General features: G+C 44.9%; 1 protein-coding gene across 4 annotated transcripts in view; it reads left to right on the forward strand.

Annotated features, from left to right (window-relative positions):
* ST8SIA1 (ST8 alpha-N-acetyl-neuraminide alpha-2,8-sialyltransferase 1) overlaps window positions 1–24,604 on the forward strand; it is an 88,906-nt gene that overhangs the window by 18,324 nt on the left and 45,978 nt on the right. For all 4 annotated transcript variants that reach the window (XM_059472863.1, XM_059472865.1, XM_059472866.1 and 1 more), the window contains exon 2: window positions 6,535–6,679. In XM_059472863.1, coding sequence (XP_059328846.1) covers window positions 6,535–6,679 — 145 coding nt within the window. The remainder of the gene's footprint in view (window positions 1–6,534; window positions 6,680–24,604) is intronic.

Below are 24,604 nucleotides of genomic sequence, written 5' to 3' on the forward strand. Positions count from 1 at the left end.
TCAGTGCAGCTGCTGCAGCTCATCTGGTGAGGGATGTGTGGGCAGAACCCCTCAGATGGGGAGGCTGGCAGGCAGGATGCTCCATGGGGGCTGCAGCCCCCTCCTCAGAGCTCACCTCTGGCTCCCCACATCTGCAGCAGCTGGACCAGAGAATGCAGCTGGCAGGTGTGCGTGTGCTATGGCACGTGGATGTGCGTGTGTGTACCTGGGGCGCTCCTGCCTTTGTGGCCATCAGGGAGGTCAGGCTGACATGGAGCCCACCCTAAGGGTGACCTTTGTGGCCATCAGAGGTGTTATAAATGAGAAGCTTGACTAGGCCAAAATTCAAGTAGCAATCAATTTATTAATTAATAAGGTAAAGTATGAAAAATACAGCTCTGGGTCCAGTGGGGGAAGTTTTCCCTCCAGCTGCGCACTGATAGTTGAGGGTTACAGGTATTTATAGGGGTGCTCATCAGCTTTCTCAGCAGTTTCTGTTCCCAATTTTTACTCATCAGCAGTTTCTGTTCCCAATTTTGACGTCACAATTCTATGCACTATTGGGATTTAGTTTTTCTCAGGATGTATCTCAAAGGAGTATCCCCAGGTGGTGGTGGTCCTGTTTCCAAAAGAAGAAAGATGAATCCCATCTGGTGGGGTCCAGCTCCCCAGATGTGTGTCCACCTTTTAATTGCAGAGACTATAAATCTGATAACAGGGATGTCCAGCTTCCCTTGGTCAAAACTATTAATCCTTGAGCTGATGGTCATCTTCCTTCTCAAGCTGTTTTTCTCTGCTTTATTGAGGTGTGAGATAAGCATATTTCCTTTATATATATTCCAAAGCTATAGTTTCAAGGATACAAGCAACATTCTAAAATTATGCTTCAAAAGGTTATTGCAGAACTCTTTAAGGCTAAACTATAAGCAAAAAGCAACATCCTTAATGCTTTAATTTTGGCACCAGCAAATTATATACAAATTATATATACTCAAGCAGGATGGGACATTTGAAATCAGTGTCTAGAGCTTTTATTTTCTCAGCATCAGTCTAATTACATTGTTATGACAATGGAGAAGGAAGACTGGTTTGTGTGCTCAAGGCCAAGGCAGCAAGGATAGGGTAGCCATATCATCCCACAGCATGGAAATACAGTTTTCTATTTCTTTTGCAGTCTGGGAAGCAGAACTGTGAACTATACTGTGTGGGTGGCACCACAGATCAGTGATTTTAAAATAGATAATGAAAACCCAAATATTCTCTGGATAAACCAAAGTAGGTAGTGAAAACTATATTCTCATGTTAAGTAAAATACTTTGTTTCCCTTTTGGGCACCTCAAAAAAGCCTGGAAAAATTCTAAAAAGATACCAATGATGGAGAAAATGTGCAAGTTCTTGATTTCATAGTTTTCTCCCCAACTATTATCACAATTTGTAGCAAATTATCATGAATTTCAAGTTTAATTTCTTACTTTAAAAAGTCACAGCAGCTCTGTTGCTGAGCTAATGAAGATGTTTCGATTAATTGCCCTTACTCTGTGGTCTCTGCAGTGCAGCCTCTTGCCTTCATGCAGGTTGCAGTGCCAGGCGTGATTTACTGCCTGCAGCCTTTCTGTTGTCCTGACAACTTTCCTCTCTTGAGGAAGCTGGGGAAATATTGCATGGTCCTTGGAAAGTCCACACGCCGGGAATTGCTGCAGGAGGCATTGGAATAGGCTGAAGGCTTCACACCAAGGAACAATATAATAATAAATGTGAGGAGGAATACGGTCATGACTTCATTCTTCATAAAATCTTCCCATATTGCAGAGCCCTTGGCAGGGGAGTAAAGCAGATTATCTCTGTTCTGCTCTGTGCTCTCCACTCTTCTCATATTTCTTTTTTGTTGCATTGGTAACTGGGTACTTTCAGAAATGAACCTCTGCACAGCAATGTATTCCTGATTTAGGTGTTGGATTTGGCCAAGCTCTGAGTCTCAGCTAGAGCTCCAACTCTGCCTGCTGTCCCAAAATCCCAGTTGGGTGTGCTTTTGTGGGTATCCAGAGCTCTTGCACTGGCCATTCTCTCATCCATTTGGTACTTTCCAGCTGATCTTTCTTAGGGGGAGGTTTTGAGATCACGTTCCCAAACAGTTGTGCTGAGGATAATTTTCAATTTCATCTTGAGTGAGGTGGTATGCTGAGGTAGTAAGGTGCTTTAAACACCATGAGAACCTTAAAGTCCCACGGAATTCTTCATGCTAATCCCCAGTTGCAAGGATTAGGTTGAGCTTTTTAGGAACAGAGAATCCTAGGAAAGAGAAATTCAGTGTGTGTGACCAAACCCAGCAATGTTTGCACAGAATATTCAGAAGCCAAATGTCAGCTGCAGCTCCAAGCCCACTGACTGCACTAGAACCAGTGATTTTACTGTTATTGGATGGCTTCGTAGAATTCTGGAGTGCCATAAAATTCCCAGGCTGCCAGCTTGGAGCAAAAACTGGGCAGAAAAATGGTCATTATGTGGTGTTTGAGAGGGCTCTCTCAGAGCTGCAGGCATTGGCTGCTGCCTGCTCTGGGAGATGGGATGTGAGCCCAGATTTTGGTCTGTTCTGGGATGGAGTGGGATGTGGGAGTAATGAGAGGTCGGTTTGTGCCTGGAGTTAGCAGGGGGTAGCTGCCCTAGAAATAATATTTCCAGGCTGTATTTAGAATGACATATTTAGGGGTGGCTCTTGAAAAAGAGAGAATGGCCACAGGAGTTATGGCAAGAGAAAAAAGCTTTGTTCATAGCAAGACATTCAGGAAACTCCAACCCTTTTGCTCATCACAGGGGAGGTTGAAATTTGAGCAGCCTCCTATAAGGATCTCTTAAAGGAGGGAGGAAAATATATGAAAAAATCAGCCAAGACGTGAAGTGCCAAAAAAATCAGACTCTGATCAGGGTTTGTAAAGACAATACATTATTAAGCAGTGATTTTGGTTTTTCCCCTTGCCACTTGTTGCAAAAACACGGGAATGTGTTATCCTCATGGAAACATTACAGCAAGGAGATAATGAGGAGAATTCCAGGATTAGATTTTGAGGCTGTTAGAGGTGGTGAAGCTGATGTGTTTCAGAGGCACTGTTTCTTTAGTCCCTGCAGTGTTCCCACAGGGGATGCAGATGCTGGGAAACAGGGATGCAGGGGCCTTGGTGGTGTCCCTGCCTCTGCTGGGACATGGAGGTGGAGGCAATAATAAATTGCACTGAAGGGATCTGTGCAACTCCTCCCCAGTGAGCCCGAGTGATCAGTGTGCTCTGGACTCCAGCAGCTCCACAGAACCCTGCTTGGGAGTGAGGGTCTGATGGCTCTGTCTTGGCACCAGCCAAAACTCCAAAGCCAGGTATTTCTTTTCCCCGGGCTTCCATTTGATCCCGAAGCAGAGCAAAGGAGGTTGAGGCGGATGGGAGCTGCCATGAGAAGGGAAGGTTTGTGTCAGGCTGTGCTGCCACATCCCGCTCTGTTCTAGCATGATGCCACCTAACTCCAGGCAGCTGAGCAGAGGCTGACTAAGGCAGTTCACTTCACAGATTATTTTTATCTCAGCCTTGGATGTGAGCCTCAGTCATTATTTTAACGCTCCATTAAAGCCATACTGTAATGAAATATTAAATCTCACGTTAACATTTTTGTGCAGAGGTTGAATCAGTGCCCTTGTTCCGTGAGGGCACTGCTGGCATTTGCTGGGACCCGCAGGAGCAGCATCAAGCTGTAGTCTCTGCTGTCCTCTCCCCATCCATGTGCTCTGGACCATCCTTGTTTTCTGAACACTTCCAGGTGTGGTGCCTCCACCTCTGGGATCTGTGTGCAGGTGCCTTGCTGCTGTGCTGGCTCCCCATCGCTCTGCTCTTTCACATGAATGCAGCACAGCTCTAGTGCATGGCTGTGAAAGGGAAAAGCTGAGAGGAGGAGCTTTGCTCCCCCTGCCTCGCACAGGGCTGGGGGTGCTCCCGTGCTCCGTGCAGGACAGCATCCCAGGGCAGCTGCAGAAATGGTGCCCAGCTGGGAGAGACAGATAAAGAGCTGTGACCCCCTGGCTGACAGCCCCTGCCACGGAACTGTCCATTCTTTCTTTCTGCTGCTGTATTTGCTGCCTTTGGGATGTTCAAAATAGCTCCTGTGTCATTGTTGACTGGGGCTTGAGTCACACCAGGGTGCCATTGGGCATTAACTGTCTGCAGGCTGAGATCAGACGGCAAAGTTTGTTAGTTTAAGGCAGAGAATCAGCAGTTTGGGAGTTCTATGAAAGTTTTGTGAAGGAATTCAGACCTCAGTGCTGAGGCTGCCTTTTGCTTAATGACCTCCTGGTGCCCAATTACAGTGGAACTCTGAGGGGCTTGTAGTGAGATTCTCCAAGGAACATTTCTCCTCTCACAAGCAGGGATTTGTCCCCTAACTGCTCTTGGGTCTGGGGGCCCTCAGTGCCTTTTTAATCCCAATATTAATTCCTCTCACATAGAGGTCTTCTCTGAACTGGCGAGAACTTTGAACCAAAAGCAGATTGTTTATATTGTTTATGTCCTGTGAGTGCAGGAATGCTTGCAGTGAGCTGAGGCTGCTGACTGAAAGCTGCTGCAGTCCTGCACATTCTGCAATAACGTTTATGCCGTATGTTTTAATCAAGCTCAGCAAGCAGCTCAGTCTCCCTGATCCTGCACAGTATCCTGCTATAGGTTGGGATTTGAATCTGTTGTGCTTTTCAATTTTCCTATGAAGCTTTTCTTGCTTTGTAACTTTGGGATTTGGATCAGAGAAAGACTTTGGATAAATTATTCCTTTCTGACAGAGAGCACACACGAGTGCTCAAGATTGTTGTGCTCATGCACAGGGCTTCATTCTTGCAGGAGTGGCTGCCTGTTTGTGGCCCCTCCAGGAGACCCCTACTGCTTTTCATAATAGATTAATTAATGAGGCATTCAATGGGAACTGGAAGGAGGCGTTTTAGGGATGGGAAGGAGGAGGGATATATATCTCACCTAATAAATAGGGTGGAACTTGTACAAGGAGCTGTTCCTTAGCTCTTCAGTCTGCCCTGCCTAAGAAAAGATTCATTAGTACAAAACACTCCCTAGATAATTTTCCAGTAAGTTTTTGGGGGGTTTCTTTGTGCTTTTTGCTCAGTCCAGACTTCCAGAGGAGGTGTGAGTTGCAGAATTTCACTGGAAAATTTTAATCGTGTTATACAGCTTTGTAACAAATGGCTCCAGCTGATCTTGGATTAACTTAGGTTTTTCAAAGAGTTGCTGTGGGGATAGAAAAATCTGCAGAATTATTTTCTTTCCACTTGAGAGAGAGAAATCATTTTCCAAAATCTGCAAACTGGTTTTTGGACAGCCAGAAAAATGTCCACTGTCAAATCTTGTGTTTAGAACAGTATTGCATGCCTGTTTTATCCTGTCTTGCAAAGTGAGAGGTTTCAGATTGGCTGTAATTTTTTTTTCACAGTTCTGTGCTGAAGGCTTTGTTGGGAATCAGCAGGAGGGTGATGGGAAGCCTTTCCTTGGTGGGTGTGCATGAAGCCAATGGTGTTTGGGGTGGGAATTGCTGGCCCAGAGCTGGGTCCTGCTCACACAGGGACAGAACCACTCCAGAGCCCCACACCTGCCAGGTGCTCACCTGTCCCAGCCTTTGGGAACGTGCAGCAGCTTCTCCTCTTGTCCTGAGGGTCTCCAGCCTTGGGGACTCTCTCACTTTGAGAGATGTTGTTGCTGGGGACTTATTGTTACTTCAGTTGAAGTGTGCCTGAAAAATAATACTCACACATTTGCAGAGAATTATGAACTTATGGCAAAATCAGTTTTTGATAGGGGAAAAATAACCTGTTTTTTCAAATACCAATTTTTAGAGGTGGAAAATATCGTGAAAACTTTAAGCATTTTTTTAAATTTAAATTTTTGTGGATGACTTTATGGTTTTGAATAAAATCTCTTTTGCAGAGAAGAGCTATATCAAGCATTTTAGTAGTCACTAATAATTGAGGTTTTTCTGCTTCCAGCTCCTGTGCAGCCACTGGAAATGGTTCCAGTCTCTTTGGGATTACCTTTTGAATATATGGGAAGGCAGCACAAGGACAGGCAGAGAGGGGCCAGCGCTGCCTCACCTGGCTGTGCAGCTCTGGGCCTTCAGGAGAACTGCTCCTCATAAATAACCTTTGGTACTGAATGTTTAGGCACCTTGGATGGGGTTTCCAAAGGAGCTTTTCTGGTTTCTGTATGTGTTGGAGACCAGTTTTTACTCATGAAAACAGGCTGTATAGGATGGAGTTTCTTTTGCTGAATCTTGGTTTTGTTTCTGTGTCAGTCTGAATGAAAATTTAGATTTTTTTTTTTCCCTGTTTCTCATATTTTGTGCAATAAAAGCAGGTTTTCTGGCTTTTCTGTAAGCAAAAAGGAGTGCCATGGTTCATGCGCTGGCTGGGAAGTGTGGCTTGGGAGCACCTGAGGGCAGCAGGAACGGGGGTGTGAGGGGTGGTGGTTAACAAAGGTGTGACAGGGCTCCAATTAATGGCCTGTACTCTTTTGTTCCCTTCTCCAGGAAGCTGCTGGAAGAATGCTGTGACCCTGGGCAGCTCTTTGCTATGACAAAGATGAATTCCCCCATGGGAAAGAACCTCTGGTTTGACGGGGAGTTTTTATATTCTGTCACAATTGACAATGCAACTTACTCTCTCTTCCCACAGGTTAGTAACCATGTTTTGTTTTCATTTTAAGTATTGAAATACTAAGTGGTAACATGATTCAAATAAGTATAAATATGCTAAGAAATTGTATCTTCATTTCTCAATACCAAACAGCATCTGATTTGTTACTTCCACTTTCTCAAAATTTTGGTTGTATGAGTGGTTAATTCTTCTCTGGCTGCTTTTTGGAATGTACACAAGGGATGAACTTGGGTCGCCTGTCTCGATTTCTGAAGAGTTTGGTTCTGGCTGTTTCAGGAGGGTGATTTCTGCATTTCAGCCAGGGGTTGCAGTCACTGAGAGCCCTCACCCTCGCCTGCAGTGGCTCCAGCTCCCACCTGTGCAGCCAGGAGGGGACAGAGCTGTGTGTGAATCGTCCCCAGTTACTGCCAGGTTAATTAAGTTCGTTGGTGGCCAACAGTGTAAGCCCAGCAAGAGCCAGCAGCTGGACTTGGCTGATTCTTGCTGTGATTTTGAGTGTTGGAAGGGGTTGGTTATTAGTGTCTATCAAAGGTGCTTTGGGTTAAGCAAAGCAATTTGTAATACTGATCAGGCTGCTTCTTGTATTTCTAATTAACACAAGAACTGATACTAAATAGTGAGTTTGTTGTATTGAATTTTGTATGTTGAACACAAATGCTTTATGTGGTTACACACTTAAAGAAAGCTGACCTTCTCTCTGTATGGCTTGATTGCTCAGAGTGTGTGTCCTGCCCAAGGTCTCAGGGAAGCCCCACCTGGGCTGCTCTGCAGAGGGAGGTCACTGGTTTGTGACGGATTGGGGATTTCTGATTTGGGATTTTTTATTAATACCAGGCACTGTGCTTGGCCACAGCGGTGTCCTGCCTCCCTTCACAGCACAGAGCAGCTGCTGGATGGGCTCCTTCACAGAGCTTAGAGAGAAGTCATGGTCTTTGCAGCTCCACCGCTCCCCAGACCCTAATACCTGACCTAAAGCTTATCAGCAGAGATAAGGAGCAGAGAGAGGCTCCTGGGGGACAGCGCGGGCTGAGCAGCTGGGACCTGCTGTCCTGAGGGGCTGCGTGGGGGCTGCTCTGGGCCTGGGGTGCAAAAGGGGAATCTGCAGCGTGCTCCCACCCAGGAATGCTGTCCCTGTAGTGGTGGGCAGCTTGTTTCTCACAAGTGCTGCTCACTGCTGCTCCTCCTTTCCTTGCCAGTACCGCTGCCTCTCATTTGATGTGTTATTCTCATGCCCTCTGCCCAGACAAATTTTGCAGGCCATTATCAGACTAAATCCTGGTGCCCTTAAAAGCCAAGGGAGATTTATTTGAAGTAAATTTTTAAATGGATTTTTCTGCTTCTCTCTTTGTTTCACGAGCAGTACTTGCCTAAATTTTTCAGGCTCCTTCTTTGAAGAGTGTTGTCTATTATGACCTTGCTTGCAAGCAGTTTTCCTGAAGATGAATATTCCTTTCAAAAGTATCCAGGAGCTTAAAACAATTCAAAAATACGCTTAATACTCTGAAATGCCGTGGGGATGTAACAGGAATGTAAAGGGCCACAGCTGTGTTGATATAATAAAAAAATATTTCCTCTGGAATAAATAAAAATGGCTCCATCCACATTGCTGGGCTTGAGCAATTTGGTGATTACAGATTTCTCAGCCCTGAACCAGTGACTAACTTACAGGATAATGTAACTCAAAATTCAGTAGGGAACTTGCTGTATTTCATCTTATAGAAAAATAAATATGTCCAAAGTTAACATGTAAAATGTCACTTATTTCGGAATGTGAGCAATACAAAACAGCCTAATTTTTCTTCTGAGCAGTCTGTAGATGAAGTTCTTACAGCTGGGTCAACATTTCCTGACAGAGTGCTTTTCCACTAGAAATGCTATTTCATGAAAATATAAATTTAGAATCACTTCATTAGTTTTTCAATTTTTCTTTGAAGTGAAAAGGTTGAAAGGTTTTGATGGTGTTAGGACATTTTCATTTTAACTTTTTTTTAATGTAATACTTCAGTGGTTGGGGTTTCTTTTTATCAGCTCTGTTGCTGCCTCCTTTTTCCTCAGACTTTGAGTGATTATATTACTCCTTTTCTTTTTTCAAGTTTTTGAACCACCAAGGGAGAAATGTGCAAAAGAGAAAAGCTTTTATGTGGAATTAGTCATTCAGTGCTGCATTTCAGTTTATGAGGACCAAATAGGATGTGGCAGCAGATGCTGGAAGCAGCTCCCCTCAGCCTGCCCTCTGTGGGGTTTTAGCCCTGGGTGTTGAGAATGAGGTTTTGGGAGCAAAATAAAATTATTCATTGAAAAAAATGCTCTGGCTTCATTGTATTTCACTTAAACAGTTAGACACTTTTGGTACCAGTAAATTATTTTAAATTACTGAATTATGGTTCCTCAGCTGCTCAGATCCCTTGTAAAGTTTTGCCTGCAGAACCTGTCAGTTACAGGAGTGGCTACTTGCACTGAGATCCTCATGAATAGTCATCACAAATACTGCTAGAGACAACCAAAAAAGAAAACTGCCAACCACAAAAAAAATTTGGAAGTGTGGCATCTGTTTCTGGGTACTCTGTGATCAGGAGAAAGGTGACATTTTCCAAATCACACATATAATACAAATATTTATTTACAGTTTAAAATCCCACCTCTAATATAAAAGCAGAGAAAAAGTTGCTCTAATTGTAAATGTAAATTGGAGACATTTTCTGAATCGTGTTGGGTAACAGTGACTTACTTGATGATTGTGCTGTGTGATTTGTGTTTTTCATTCAGGGTTCCTGTTAAATTTTGGGAGCTTATGCTCACAACATCTTTTGTTTAGCCAGGGATTTTGTGTTGTCCTGCTGGTGCTGTTTCCAGGCAAATTCCCTGCTCCTACAGTTACAGCCTGCAGCAAGTAGAATAGTTTGTAATTATTTCAGGGGTAAAAAAGGTGTGGAAAGGGAGTTGGCTGTAGAGTCTGCAGGCTCTTTATCCCTTTTTGAGTGCTGGGAATACCAGGAAAGCCCAGCAATTGCTGCCCCGCTGGTGATTTTGGATGTGCTCTGTTAATTCTTTGCTAGCAGTGTGCTCTGCTCTCAGTGATGCTCTGTACTTAGGAACTCTTGGAGAAATACAGTGAAATGTTGGCTGTCATTTGTGATACCTTTTCTTGATGCCTTGAATGTGGACATAAATTTTAGGTCTACAGATGTTCTTTTAAGCAGCTTTAATTTCTATTTTCATTAATTCTGCTGCCTAAGTAGGTACCACCTTGTGTGCCTTAGAGTTACATTTAGTTAGGATTTGGGGAAATTTCTTGCTGCTTTCCCTTTTGGTCCCTTTTTTTTCTTCCTTCATTTTTTTTCCTGCTCCCTGTGCCTACATTAATATGCAAGCTCTGTTCTTGATTTGGGCTACATATATTGATTCAAAACGAAGATGTGCTAAACATCTTCATATGAATCTGATAATATGAAAGCTAAAATGCAAGGCGTCACTTTCAGTCAGGGATAATCTTTAGCCATTGGTATTGGGGTGATCCAAACAAAAATGTGGCTTAGTACTTAGTCAAGAGAAACCCTTGCCTTCACTATGATTGCATCCTGACTAATGAACAGCAGTAACTGGGCCAGTTTGTGTGGTGTGTCAGAAATGCTGTAATGGAGCATCCTCTGCTCTGGATGCTCAGTGTTTGTGACACTGCCCCGTGGAGACAAGGGGCAGCCATTCCTGATGGTGAAAATGCAATTTGTGCTGGAAAGCTGGAGCGTGTCTAGTGTGCAGTAATTGAATGAAGGAAGGGCAGTGTGCCCTTGTGGGGGTGAGCTGAGTGGGAGCCAGGAGCTGCTGCCTGTCCCCTGTTGAGGTGGCTTTGGTCAGCCTGCCTTGCTTGTGGGCTTGTCTGCAGCAATGCAAGGCCAGGCCAGTGCAAACACACGACTGGATGCTGCCCTTCCCACATGTGCAGTGCAAACACACGACTGGATGCTGCCCTTCCCACGTGTGCAGTGCAAACACACGAATAGATGCTGCCCTTCCCACGTGTGCAGTGCAAACACACGACTGGATGCTGCCCTTCCCACGTGTGCAGTGCAGACACACGAATAGATGCTGCCCTTCCCACGTGTGCAGTGCAAACACACGACTGGATGCTGCCCTTCCCACGTGTGCAGTGCAAACACACGAATAGATGCTGCCCTTCCCACACGTGCAGTGCAAACACACGAATAGATGCTGCCCTTCCCACGTGTGCAGTGCAAACACACGACTGGATGCTGCCCTTCCCACGTGTGCAGTGCAGACACACGAATAGATGCTGCCCTTCCCACGTGTGACAGAGACAGGGAAGGGCTGGATCTGGCTGCAGTGTCAGTTTGGCCTGCAGGCAGAGGGATGGGCTGCCCTGCCTCGGCCTCTGTGCCTCAATCCACAGTGCCTGAGCATCCATCACTCCCTGTCCTGGGTCACACAGGAGCTCGTGTCCCTGCCCACTGCCTGCACAGCTGAAATGCTCTCCCTGCAGGATCATTTCTGCACTACCTACTGGGCACAGCTACAGATGTTCTGCTGTGGGGTTGCCAAGCACAGAGCAAAAAGGCTGAGCTCCAGGAGGAAGTGGGAGTGCAAGCAACGAGGGACAGAGAGGCCCTGGGCATTTTATGGGCTTTTTTGTCAATGCTCATCTGCTTTACAAGGACATAAACTTGCTGCTTTAGAAGCAGGAGCTGTTGTGAGCAAAAGCATAATTAAAGCAAGTGGGCACAGATGAGAAGCTGCAGGGACACCAGACTTGTGATGGCTCTAAGTGACTTCAGGGCACATGAACCCGGCTGGGGGTATAGAAATAAGGGTGGGTTTGAGTCTGCCCAAGGGCAGCACAGTTCCATTTGCTTTGTTTGTTTTATTGCAGTTGTATATACCTGGTAAGATACTAAAAGGAGATTGTTCCTCCATGCACAGGTTTTTCTGGCAGTGAACTTGTTTATATACTCAGACTTCCACCTACAGGTGCAGTGCAACCTTTGCTTCTTGAGAGAGCTTTATCCTTTATATGCTGCTCACCGCTTGGCCTTTATTTTATTTATGAGTTTTGTTATTTAAATTCATCTTGTTCAGTTTAAAGATGTTTTACTGTTTATGTGACTAAATATTTTAATTATTCAGTGATCAGCACATTACATTAATTTTCTCCCTGCAGTAGTTGCCTTTTTTGGTAAGATACTTCTTTAAATAGGCTTAATACCTGTGCTGGCTTATCTGAGGCTTAGGTTTGGGTCTATTTTGTATCCAGCTCTTAACACTTGGCAGAATAATGAGTATGAATTTATGGAATGCTACATACCTCTATATATTTTTTTTTCTTTGTGCTGTTATTTGATATCTTGTTATAGCTCAGGTAATTTTTACTGGAATATAGCAGGATACCAGGTTATGTTCAGAAGATATTTATTGTGTAGCAGAGGTGCAGCCTCCCCTTCTCCCACATATTTCTAAACACAGATGGAGGTGTGGCTTAGTGGTGTCTGCAGGCCTGGACAAAGTCAGAAAAGGTTATGCCATGCTAAAGCTATTAAGAAGGGGTAGCAAAGTTACACACCTTGTAGGAAGGTTGTGTAGTGACTTTCAGGAAATCCTTTATGTCTTCTTGCTTAGGGGGGAGTGTCAGCCCAGCTGTCCGTGTAATGGGAGCTCTGCTGCATCACAGGTCAGAAAGTGACTCACTGTAGCCAGGCATTATTGATTTGGAGTCCTTATCACATGATGGGGAGGGGAAGGGCTTCTCTCCCGGAGCTGCTTTTATCCCCTGAAGGATTCCCATGCAGCAGGCACTGCCTTCCAAGTGGTATTTTGGGCACAGGGAGAATAAGGCAGTAGTGCCTCTATTCCATCAGGATGCACTGCATAAATCCTGCATGTGCAGCTTGCTCAGACCAGAATCCAGCCTGCTTTCTCCTTCTTGAACTACAAAGCTTAATACTCTTTCGGAGTAATTTAAGAGGAAATTTGGCAATTAAGTCTGTGCTGCAGATTGTCTACTGGCCAGTCCCTACCAGCCTGAGGTGGCTGTGGAGTGTGGTGGCCAAGGGTTAGTCTGCAGCGCCAGGCAAAGGCAAGGAAACTGAAAGCACTGCTGTGGACTGAGCCAGTATTTGACATTTAATGGCCCAGTGAATCTGGACTTGTGTAATGTAGCTGTGAATCCCAACAGCACAAAGAAATAGTTCTTTTCAGTGCAGAAATGGTGTCCTTTTTTTCCCTTCTTCTTCTGTAATTTCTTTTTCAAAGCCTGTCCTAGAGATTTCTGCCAGCTGTGGGCATTTGGGGCTGGGGGCAGGTGGCAGTGCCAGTCTGGGTGTGCTGAGGAGAAGAGCAGGTTTCATAAAAGCATAGCTGGCTTTGCAGATGGTTTGAAGCCCAAGGCCGTGGCTTCAGCTCAGCTCGTGAACCCTTCATTGGTGTTTTCTCTCCTTGCCCAGCTGTGGCAGGGGAGGGCGAGGGAGTGGCTGCTGTGGGTGCCTGTCTGGCCAGTGCCAAGCGCCAGGAACGAGGCAGGGATGCCCCCAGACAGCAGGCAGCAGCAGTTCATGGGGGACCTCAGTGCCACCTGTGCCAGGCCAGTGGCTGCAGGGGATGCCCAGAGAGCTCTGCCAGCACACTGCCATGGTTTGGGCTGGAAGGGACCTTAACAATCACCTCGTGCCCCACGGGCAGGGACACCTGCCACCAGAGCTGGCTGCTCAGAGCCCATCCAGCCTGGCCCTGAGCACTGACAGGGATCCAGGGCAGCCACAGCTGCTCTGGGCAGCCTCTGCCAGGATCCATTTATTTTAACCTCTAATCTAAGTCTCCCATCTGTCCTGTTTTTCAGAAATAGTTATCTAATGATTTTTACAGCTTCTTCATGGAAATTCCACAGCCCACTAGGCTGTCCAGTCTAGTGAGTTGCTGGCCTTATGCACAGAATACATTTCCTGACATCTAACTTGAAATTCCCCTTGGCTATAAGTTAAGAGATGTTTTTTTTCTTCTCTTTTCCACATATGACTGCTATCAAGTCTCCCCACAGTCTTCTTCTCTAGGCTGAACAACCACAAGTCTTTTACTCAAATAGTTGGGGTTTTTTTAAACTTCTGAATGTTTTTGTTTTTCTGGTGGTCTGTAAGGAAAATATGTGCCAATTAACTGCGTGGTGCCCTCATAAAAACATTCTCAGATTTATCCTTTGGATTGGTACAGCACATCAGGACCAAATACTCCAAAGCAGAGCTTAATGTCACCTTTCTGCTTGAACAAGGTTGTGTTTAGTGTTGCTGATCACAGTGTGGCTTGGTACTGTGGAGCAATGCTGCAAATTTAAGTGTTGGGACTGGGCTCAATAGGAGACAGTTGAGGTGAAGGAAGACAATAAAAGCAAAGGCTGCAGAGATCTGTTCTCTGATCCAGCATTCTGCCAGTCACAATGAGAAAGCCAAAGAGAAATAATTCTTGTCTGAGTATGATGCTTTTGTAGCAATTTCCTCAGGCACGTCATGGTCATTCACATTCAATGCATGGTGTTATTGCACAGGTAAATCTATGCCTGAGGACCTCTGGAGAAAATGAAAATAAGGGTTTCTTCAGGTAGAGTTTGTGGGGAAGAAATGTTGCAAAATCCCCTTTTCCCTCACAGTAAACAAATAGAGATGCTGGACCACTATTTATTTTCCTTCACACAAAGAACAAAAGAAAGGAAGAGACCTGGAAAGCCCCTGTGATACTCTGGCCAGTGTATGAATCCAGAAGGAGATGTGGTGGCCAAGTGAGTAATAAAGTTTGTGGTAAAACGGGAAGTGAAGCCTGGTTACTTCTGAGTCAACAGAAGTGTTCAGCTGACTTCAGCGCAGCCAGGATTTAGCCCTGTAACCTTTTGCTGAGTGCAGCTCTGCTAAGAACTCATAATTTTGGTATTATGTGGCTTCTTGCACAACAAATAATTACCTTCTTTTTCCTTTTCCCCAGTTTCTCAGCCTTGATTAGCCATTGTTTTATGTGGTGAATGAGCTCTTGGTCTAGTCTGACTGAAGGAGGATTCCTTCATGGCCGGGGACCTGTTGGAGTGAGTCCAGAGTTGATCACAGGGATGGAGCAGCTCTGCTGGGAGCAAAGCAGGGAAAATGGGATTGTTCAGCCTTTGGGGTGACCTCATGGTGGCCTTGCAGTGCCTGAAGGGAGCCTACAACAGGGGGGCAGAGAGACATTTACAGGGCCTGGGGAATGGCTTCACACTGACAGAGAGTGGGTTTGGATGGGATATGAGGGAAAATTCTTTACCGTGAGGGAGCTGAGGTACTGAAACAGGCGAGTTCTGCATATCCCATCCCTGGAACTGTTTAAGGATGGGGCTCCTGGTCTAGTGGACAGTGTCCCTGCCCATGGCAGTGGGGTTGGAACTCAGTCTTTAAGGTGAGTTCTGATTCTATATTATTTTCTGCAGCATTCTCTAGAGATATGATCAGATACTGCCATGTTCAGGTGTGCATTTCCACCAGATTGTTGTCATGGAGCCAAGGTAGTCCCTGTGTTTTGTGAATTTAGTGTCAAATATCTGCTTGTTTGAGAGCAGACCCTCTGAGAGACAAGGAAGTTGTAGAAAAACCCTGTCTAGTGATAATTAGCAATGTTGGTTTCCCTCTCAGGTTTGATATGTGCTCCCACTGAGCACTTGTAAGGCTGAGTACTTTTCTGAAACCTGCTGTTATGTGAAGCCTACAAAATAAATAACGTTTCCAAGTAGACCAGAAACTTGCTTTTTGTGCTTTCAAAGGGTCTTTGTTCATCAGAGGTAAAAAATGCATAGGCAAAGTTAGAAAGTGTTCAGCATGGGTCTACTCTAATGTAAATTAGATCCTTCTTGCTTGTTTCATTATTAGCATTTTGATCCTGCAAGGAACTCCTCATTCACAGTAATTAGCTATGCAAGATATAGTACTTGGTTTTATTCTTTTAAACATTAGCTTTTGGACCTTCTTTCCATTTTTCCTGTGCTCTGGAGTTTGATATGCCAGTTACCTCCATGCAATATTACTCTTGCTAACCATGTAAACTTGATTTTCACACTCATTTTGTTTGTAAAAGGCATGTTAATAACTATGTCCCTGCTATATTTTCTCTTTCCTTTCCCCTTCCTGTGAGCACTGCTGGCTTTATGGAACAGTGCACCTGGTTCTCTCTGCCAGCTGTGGTTGAGGGTGATATTTGCCCAGGGTAAGGTGACCTGAAAGGCCACTGGGCCTGGCAGGGACCCCAGTGTGGTGGCTGTGCCCACTCTGCTCTGGTGGCTCTGAGGGGATCTGCTGGAGCAGCTCTGTCATGTCAGGCACAGATATTTACAGATATGTGAGCTAGCAAAAATGCTGCCCTTGTTATTCAGCAGAGCTGCTTCTTTCATACCCCACTTGGTTTTATCTTCCCACTGATGAGCTATATTTGTGTTCCTTCAGAGCATCCCCAGCTGCAGAAAAGCAGGCTGGAATATAAGTTGCCCTGCCCCTAAGTAGTGTCACCAGCTTAATTGGGTTTTTGTCATACATTTGTCAGGGGCTAAGGTTCTGCATGACTCTGCTACCCTTACTTCTCCATGGAGATGACAATATAACAGATCAAAATCAAGCCTGATTTGCCAAGAGACCTCACTGAGGTCTTGATTACACAAGTTCTCATAGGAGACACCTTGTCTCTTGTGCAGGGAGGTGGTACCAGGTGACTCTGTAACCTAGGGATTAGGCTGTTTCATTATGCAGGGATCCTTACTCAGCCAGGCTGTGACTCTGTAACCTAGAGCAGAACTCCAGTGGAACTGGGTTATAGGATGGGCGTCATTTGTTTGGTTTGCCGTAGCTGAAGGAAAGAGTGCACAGTTCTTTGGGATTTAAAATGCCTCTATGAGGTTCTGGTACGTGCTGAATTTGCCTGATCTAAGCCACAGCTGCTTCTAGTCTTACCCAGTAAAATGTAGTGGTGAGAGGACCTCAGATGGTGAAGAGCATGGTGGAGTGGCAGCCCTGGAGGTGTTCAAGAAACAGCTGGATGTGGCACTCAGTGCCCTGGGTTTGTTGACAAGTTGGTGACAGCTCAAAGGTTGCACTTGATGACTTTGGAGGTCTTTTCCATCCTAAATTATTCTGTAATTATGTTTTCCTTTACTCCCTCCATTTGTTTCTTTGTGCTGTTTTGATATTTTCCGATCACAGAAATACCCTGGTTCCATTCTCAATCAGCATGTTGGGATTACATTTGTCTGTGGAGTTTTCAAGTCAATTTGATGTTATTTTAATGCTCTGCAGAGCAGGGTTTTGGAACCCTGGAAAATTATTTTGTTAAATATCTTGTTAGTGGGTCGGGTGGGGTTCCTTTTTGAAATCTCCTTAAAACTTGAGTAAATACGGAAAACATAAGTTGTGCAGGATTGCTCACTTGGCAGCAATCCAAGTCAGGCATTTCATAGCCCTTTTCCCTGTACACTTAGGAAGTTTTTCCTGGCAAATATGTTAACGCCCTGTTGTGTTTCCAAAGAAGCTAAATGCAGTACACCTTGTAAAAATGTGAAAGATATGCATTTGGCTTTGATGAGTAGCCTTGCCACCAGAATTCATAGTCTTTCAAGAAGCATTTTCTCTGAAGTGAAGCTTTCAGAGTCTTCTTCCTTTCACTAACATATGCCTAACTACCACTTAACTTGCAGTGAGTGCACTCCAAATTCCTGTCAGAAAGAGTAAATTCAAAAACCACAGGTTTTACTGCAGAATTCGTCTTTTGATTGCCACATCTTTGTTTTGCCTTCGGTGGATGTCTAGCTACTTATTTGAGGGATAAAAAAGCTGTCTCTGCAAAAATGATGAGCTGAGTGAAAATTATTTTTGTCTCTTTGCTGGTGTGTTAAGAGCAATTTATGCTGTACTTTAATATTCTTCCCACTCTCTTGGGACTTGCAGTAGTTTCATTTGGATGGAGGAGAGAAACTTGGATTTGGGGGAAGGAGCAGGAAACAAAGCAGATGCAGTCGAGGCGGCATTGCAGCCTGCAGGTTCTCTGGGGTTTGGAGTTCTGTGCTTAGAGTGCCATGGAAAGGCTGCTGGGAGATCAGATCCCAGGCCAAATCCTGGAAAGCTGTGAACAATCAAAACAAATTACACATACCACACATCTGGACTGCAATCAGAGTGCTGAGAAATGCCAGCCCAAGTTATCCTCTGTTTGAAATTCATACATAGAATGGCTCAAATTTAAAGTTCACTGTAGAAATTACAGATTTTTATGGAGAAAATAATTTTAATTTCTGTCCTCGCAGCTGCTTGCGCTGTAAATTCAATGACTGAGCTTTACCCTTGTGCTTTGGGTTCTTTAAGGCACTGCTGTGGCTGTGAAAATGGATATAAATTACAACAGTGTTTAGAGAAAATGAATTCAGGGTTGTCCAATCAGCTGTGTAGGCAATTACCTCATCTGCTGGGTCAGCACTGAGCACTTGCTCTTCTCATAAATTTATTACAAAATCATGGCACTATTTTTTCATTCATATTTGGAGTTTGTTGCTTTCTCTGTTTATTGCTTATTGCCTGATGGTATGGTGTCTAATTGTACTTTTGTTGCTGTGGCCTCTCTTTGTAGGCCTATGTGTGTGATACATAGGAATATACAATTCAGGAATTTGGAAGTAACTGAAAATATTCTGTCTACCAAGGAATTCTCTGTTGAAATCTCTCCATGTTAGGGCTTGATATTTCTTCATATGAACACATGCTTCATGTTGGGGGGTTTTATCTGACTATGGTGTGAGCTTTGCCTTAGAGGTCTGTCCTTCAGAGCAACCTGTTCTGACTCAGGCAGCCAGGCAAAAACCCTTTGTTTTGTCTGCCTGCCTGTGTGCCTTCATCCTTGGAATGGGCTGTTGTGTGTGGCAGCTGGGAGAAGGGGAGATGTGCTGGTGCTGGCTGCCCGAAGCCTTGCATGCTCCTGTGCAATGCTCTTGGAAAGGGGATTTTCTCACCTCTGTACCAAACTGTGAGGAGCTGTTCCTGGTCCACGCCCTGGGATGAGTGGCATGCAGGGTCTGAGGCTGGAGAGGGAAATTGCCGAGGAAGTGTTTCGTTTGCACCCAGAGTGGAGCTCCTGCTCTGAAATACGTGGGGATTGTGCTTGTTCTGTGGGGAGTCCTGGTGCACAGGAATTTCTGCAAGTTCACTGCGGCTCTGCTGAGATTGCTTTGCTGCATTGAGTGGGGATGGCTGAATTTTAAGTAGGAGTGGGAGAAGTGATTTAAACAAAACAGTGTAGCCTGTGACCCACCACTTTGCCAAACTCGCTGTGAAAGACTTGCCCATTTTGAATTCTGATGTAGAATCATTGCTAATTTATCTTTAGCAAAGTGCTGTAAAACAACCTCCTCTTCACTGGAATATTTGGAGTGCAGAGTCTGCCAGTCAGTTGTGTCTACAAGTGTCCTCCTCAGGCTTAATGAAACCTTGAAAATTCTCACTGCTTAAGTGGAGGCTGTGCCACTAAACTATCTCATGAATGAAAAATGCAGGCCATTAATTTATTAATATACATAAACTTTTCCGTTGAATCTGGATTTGATTTATGAAAGATAACAAACTTCACAGGCCTCCAAGATTTTCATACAAAAGCTCAATGAAACTCAATGGTTCTGGTAAGGTTTTCTTTGGGATTTAACTGACATGAAACACCCAAATGTGCCATTGCTTTGCTGACAAAAAGGAGAAGCTGAATGGAAAAGAAGAGGATATGTAGGCTCTGGCAGTCCAAGAGTCACATTTGTTTGTGGTGAAAAGAGTACAGGTCTATGTTGAAAGGTAGGAAAATGCAAGTAACACTACAAGGGGGATGCTGTTAAAAGGAATCTGTTTATTCTGCATATTCTAGAGTCACTAAAATCTTATTTACTCGGGGGAAAAGTACACAATACTGTTGCAGACTTGGTTATCAGTGGGATGGTTGAATATCTGCTATTTCTAGCTGTCATGAATGGCATTGTCAGAGGACCAAGACAAAAGTGGAAGGCCTAGGTGGTCCACTTGTGTATAATATTTACTAGTGATGCAAAAAAGAAAGAGCCTAATCTGACTTTCTAATTACAGATCATATTATAAGAGATTCTATACCTAGGGGAGAAACATTTTCTCTGTGTGATTTTTTTTTTTTTTTTTTTTTTGGATGGACATAATTGAGAAAGAATATATTGTATAGCATTCAAAAAGTCATTTTTCAGTCATTTTTGCCTGCCCTTTAAAGGCTATCTATGGGTGGAGAGCAACAACACTTGAATATATCTCTTTAATTGACTTGGAGAACTCTAAAAAACAAATTAGAGATGCTGTGGGAAGATGAAACCAGAGGGCACAGTTACATGTAGTGACAGGCCAGGAGGGAATGGCTTCCAGCTAACAGAGAGTAGGTTTACATTGGGTATTGGGAACAAAGTCCTCACTCTGAGGCTGGCGAGGCCCTGGCAGAGGGTGCCCAGAGAAGCCGTGGCTGCCCCATCCCCAGAAGAGTTCAAAGCCAGGTTGGATGGGGCTCTCAGCAACCTGGGAGAGTGGAAGGTGTTGAAATAAGATGACCTTTTAAGGTCCCTTCCAGCCCAGGCCATTCTATGACTTTATACATCTCTTATCAAAAGCCAGCAACCAACCTGTGCTGTCCTCCATGAGATCCATCACGTGAATAAAGAAAACTAAAAGGAAATGTAGAAGCTTAATTTTGGGGAGTATCAAAGTCAAACAACTCAGTTTTCAAAAGGTGAAAGATGATGACAATTCTTGTATGACATACCTTGGTAACAGGATGAGAAGTAAAGCAGCAGAGTGAGTATAAGAGGCAGAATGGAGTAATTTTCTTAGCCACAGAAACAAGTCTGGCCTAGGGATGTCTTTGGAAACGCAGCCATCGTGTGTGTGTTACTGTTCTGTGGTAGCAGGTACTGAGAGTGGGTTCAGCATGAGCCTAATTACCAGCCTCTCATCCCTGCTGGGGCTCAGGGACTCCTGCTGGTGCACTGCAAGCTGTTTGCTCCTTTACCCCATCCTCTTCCAGGTCACAAGGCTCAAATGTTTGCAGATAGAAGCTGTCCCTCCTCAGCCTAGCCATTAAACTGGGGCTGAAGGAGGCCCCAAAAGCAAAGTGGAGGGAAAGGCTCTGGGCTTAGGTAGCTTGCTGTCAGGTAGTGCTTATTACTCAGGGAGTATTCCATCCATTCCCATGCTGTTATCAGCTTCCTGCTGCTCTGGGTGTTCATTAATTTGCCCTGGATTTGCAGCAGGTTTGGGAATTGCTTTAAGTGAAAAATAAGATTGGTTTTAGCTTGATAGGAAGCTCAAAACATACTTGCTGGGTCTGACAATACCTTAAAAATAACAAAATAATATGGTGTCCTAGCAGCTACTGTGATTTCACAGAACCATAGAATCATTAAGGTTGGAAAAGACTTCCAAGGTCATCAAGTCCAACCTTTGACCAATCACCGCCTTGTCAATTAAAGCATAGCACTGGGTCATTTCATGACACCTCCAGGGATGGTGACTCCACCACCTCCCTGGCAGTCCATTCCAATGCTTAGCCACCTTTCTGTGGAGGAATTCCATCTGGAACTTCATTTCCATGGCTGTTTGTTCAGCTGGCAGAAGGGAGTTGGAGTTTATTGGAACTGTTCGTTGCGTTCTCCAGGGTGCAGCCTGGGGCAGAGGGTTTGTTTCAGGCCCTTTGTTCAGGGATGCAGTCACCCCTGGCAGAGGGGAGCTGCAGTTTATTGAAGCTGTTTGTTGTGTTCTCCAGGGTGCAGAGAGTTTGTTTCAGGCCCTTTGTTCAGGGATGCGGCCCCGCCTGGCTGAGGGCTCTTGGCTGAGGGACGCCGTCTCCGCGGCTGAGGGCGGGCCGGGCCCGGCGGATCCCGGCGCTGTCCAGGGTTCTGCACCCACAAACCGCACACACCGGGATCGCCCGGCTGCAGCAGGAGGTGCGCTGGGTTCTGTGAATTCTCTGGTGCCGAAAGCGAGGGAATCACCGAGTCGGCGAGGAGAGGCCTTTCTTTATGTGAGGTCAGATTTCAGATCCTAATGTGTAATTGAGCTGTCGTGGTTTGGGTTGGGCCCCTCAGGCCTGGCCTCCCTGTCTGGCTGCGCTCTCAGTACGGGAGTGAGCCCCAGAGTACTTTCACAGAATCACAGGGTCGTTTAGGTTGGACAAGACCTCCAGGAGCCTTGATTCCAATCTTTGAATGATTCCCATGTTCTCAACTAGACCAGAGTACTGAGTGCCACATCCCAGTGTTTCCTGAGCACTCCCAAGGATGGTGATTGCCCCACCTGCCTGGGCAGCCCATTCTGGTTCCTGGCCAACCCTTCAGTGGAGAAATTCATCCTGATGGCAGCCTGAACCCTCCCTGGCACAGCTTGAGGCCACCTCCTCTTGTGCTGTAGCTCATTACCTGGGGGCAGAGCCTGACCCCCCCCGCTGCATCCTGCTTTCAGTACTTGTGGAGAGTGAGAAGGTTCCCCTGAGCCTCCTTTTCTCCAGGGTAAGCATCCCCAGCTCCCTCAGCTGCTCCGCACAGGACTTGTGCTCCAGACCCTTCCCCAGCTCTGTTGCTCTTCTCTGGACAAGGCTTCACATAAGCTTGCAAAAAAGTGACATTTTCTGATTATTTTTTAGGCAAGCTATATCCTTATATAATGAAAAAGCACTTTCCCCCACTTAATCTTATGTTGCTAAGTGTTTTATTATTGATGTAGAAGTGACTGCTGTTCATTTAAATCAGTCATGATAAGCTATCCATTAATTATTCTCGTCCCCCTATGTGATAATACATTTTAAGGAGTTCAGTTTTCATTACCAGAAAAATAAATAGCTAATGGAAGCTTCATTGGTTCTGTAATTTCAGTAGTTATTCTCCTTTACCTCCTTGGCCTTCTAAACTTCTGTTTTCATAACCTTTAGAGATGACATTAATGGCACTGCACTTGGCTCTAATTGCTTCCTTATTTGGTAAACATGGCTTTTTAAGCACGTTGGTAGGCGCTCATGATGTGTGAATCCTTTGATGCTGCTGCCCTCCTTTCTGACTTCCCAGCAAGGGCTTTTAACCTTGGCTCTGCTGCTCTGCAGAAAGACTGGCCTGAACAGAGTGCTGTAAATGCAGACCTGCACCACTGCCTGATGTGCAGTCCTTGAAGGTCTCTGTGTTGTTCTCTGTAATTTGCTTTTCGCGTCTTTGTGTCAGCTTTTCTTGTCCTGTTAGTTACATCAGCCAGATCATGTGCTTCTGCGTGAGGGGTAGAATAAAGGTGTGAGATGCAGGCTGATACGTTGTTAATTAACCTCCACATCTGTGGTGAAATTTGCAGTTTTCAAGGGCTGAAATTTGTCTTACAAGTTATGTTTTGCCTCCTTAGCAATAAGATAGGTGAAATTTTCTTAAAAGGCTTATTTTTTCTCATTAATAGAGGAGAAAAAAATGGAAGTGTGCAAGTACTAACATCAGCAGTGTTTCCATGCTGCTGAGAAACCAACCTCAGTGTTTAAACTCTGCTCAAATTTCCTGGACAGCTCAGTCCTTGCTACTTGTCTTTGCAACCAGTGAATCTCAAAAGATGTCAGTGATTCATCTGAGTTGTTCAGAGGTAACAGGAAGGCAAGGCTCATTTGTTGATGAGAGGATCTTTTCTTTGTAGAGGCTCATTGTCTGAACTTCTGTCAAAATGGAAGTGTGTTGCTGCTTTGATACCTCCCATGATATCTAAATCCATATTCTGATGCCTGTATAAAGTGATTAATTACCTTTGCTGTGTCTGCATATTCATATCGCTAGGATCAGGAATTCAGGAATCAGTTTCTATAAGTGTTATTGTCCTTTCTGCAATTAGGATTGACAGCCCTTTTTATTTTTTATAAGCTGAAACTAGGCTTATTTATTGCATATACTGTGTCTTGCTAATAAGATTTTGAGGAATGTGAAATTGTTGATAAACCCTTAGTAAAACTGAGAAAAGTAAACAGTGTTCTTTCCTGAACAGTAGTTGGTCTTGCAAAATCTGCAGATATCTCCCTTGCTGGCTATGTGCTGTCCCACACTGCCACAGGAGAACAGTTCAACATTCTTTACTTATTCCTACACCAGACATGAGTAAGCAGATAGCCTGCAGTTTTCCCTGTTCTTTTCTGGTTTCTGCTTGCTACTCAAACTGTGCATCTTTAAATCACTGGGGGAGAATGTACAGGCAAGACTTGGAGGACTTTGTCATTTGGCAGTCACATTATTTGGTTTTATCTTCGTTTCTCTACCTGGAATGTAACAGTTATTTACTTTAGCAAAGGCTTTTGTGCATGAGAGTTAGCGTGTGCCTGCAGAGAGAAACTCCCTCAGCCAGGATATTGTGCACTGCAAGGCAGGAGATTAACTGCCTTGAAGTTCATACTGCGTTTTCCCAGACCTGCAGGAGAACTCATTAAACTATCGTAAGATAACTACTTGTGTTGTTTAATAGATTTACATGGCATTAACAAAGTAGTTTTCCGCCCAGAAGTGATGATTTGTGTTCATTCTTGTTTCCATGCAACACACAGCCACAACTTGAAAATGTTTGGGTGCACTTTTTTTTGGCTTAGGCTTAGAGCATTTTATTCCTGCAGCCCTGGTTGATAGGCAGCTTTTTATCCTCTGCTCAATTGGAGCAGATTGAGCAGCAGGGGAGTAAGTGCTGGAGTAGCTGCTGCGCCTTGGTGCCACGCGTGCCTGTGGTGTGGGAGGCAGTGCCGGCCTGGGCAGCGCCTGCGTCGCTCAGAGGAGGCACCGCGAGTGCGGGAGGCCAGCAGGGGCACTTGGGCGTGGATCCTGGTCGTTCCTTGGATGACCATTCCTCTGCTCCTCAAGGAATTTGTGTGCTATTTTCCTTCTTCCACCATTTACATGGGGCT

Source organism: Ammospiza nelsoni, chromosome 5, assembly GCF_027579445.1.
Source record: "Ammospiza nelsoni isolate bAmmNel1 chromosome 5, bAmmNel1.pri, whole genome shotgun sequence".
Classification (NCBI taxonomy): Eukaryota; Metazoa; Chordata; class Aves; order Passeriformes; family Passerellidae; genus Ammospiza; species Ammospiza nelsoni.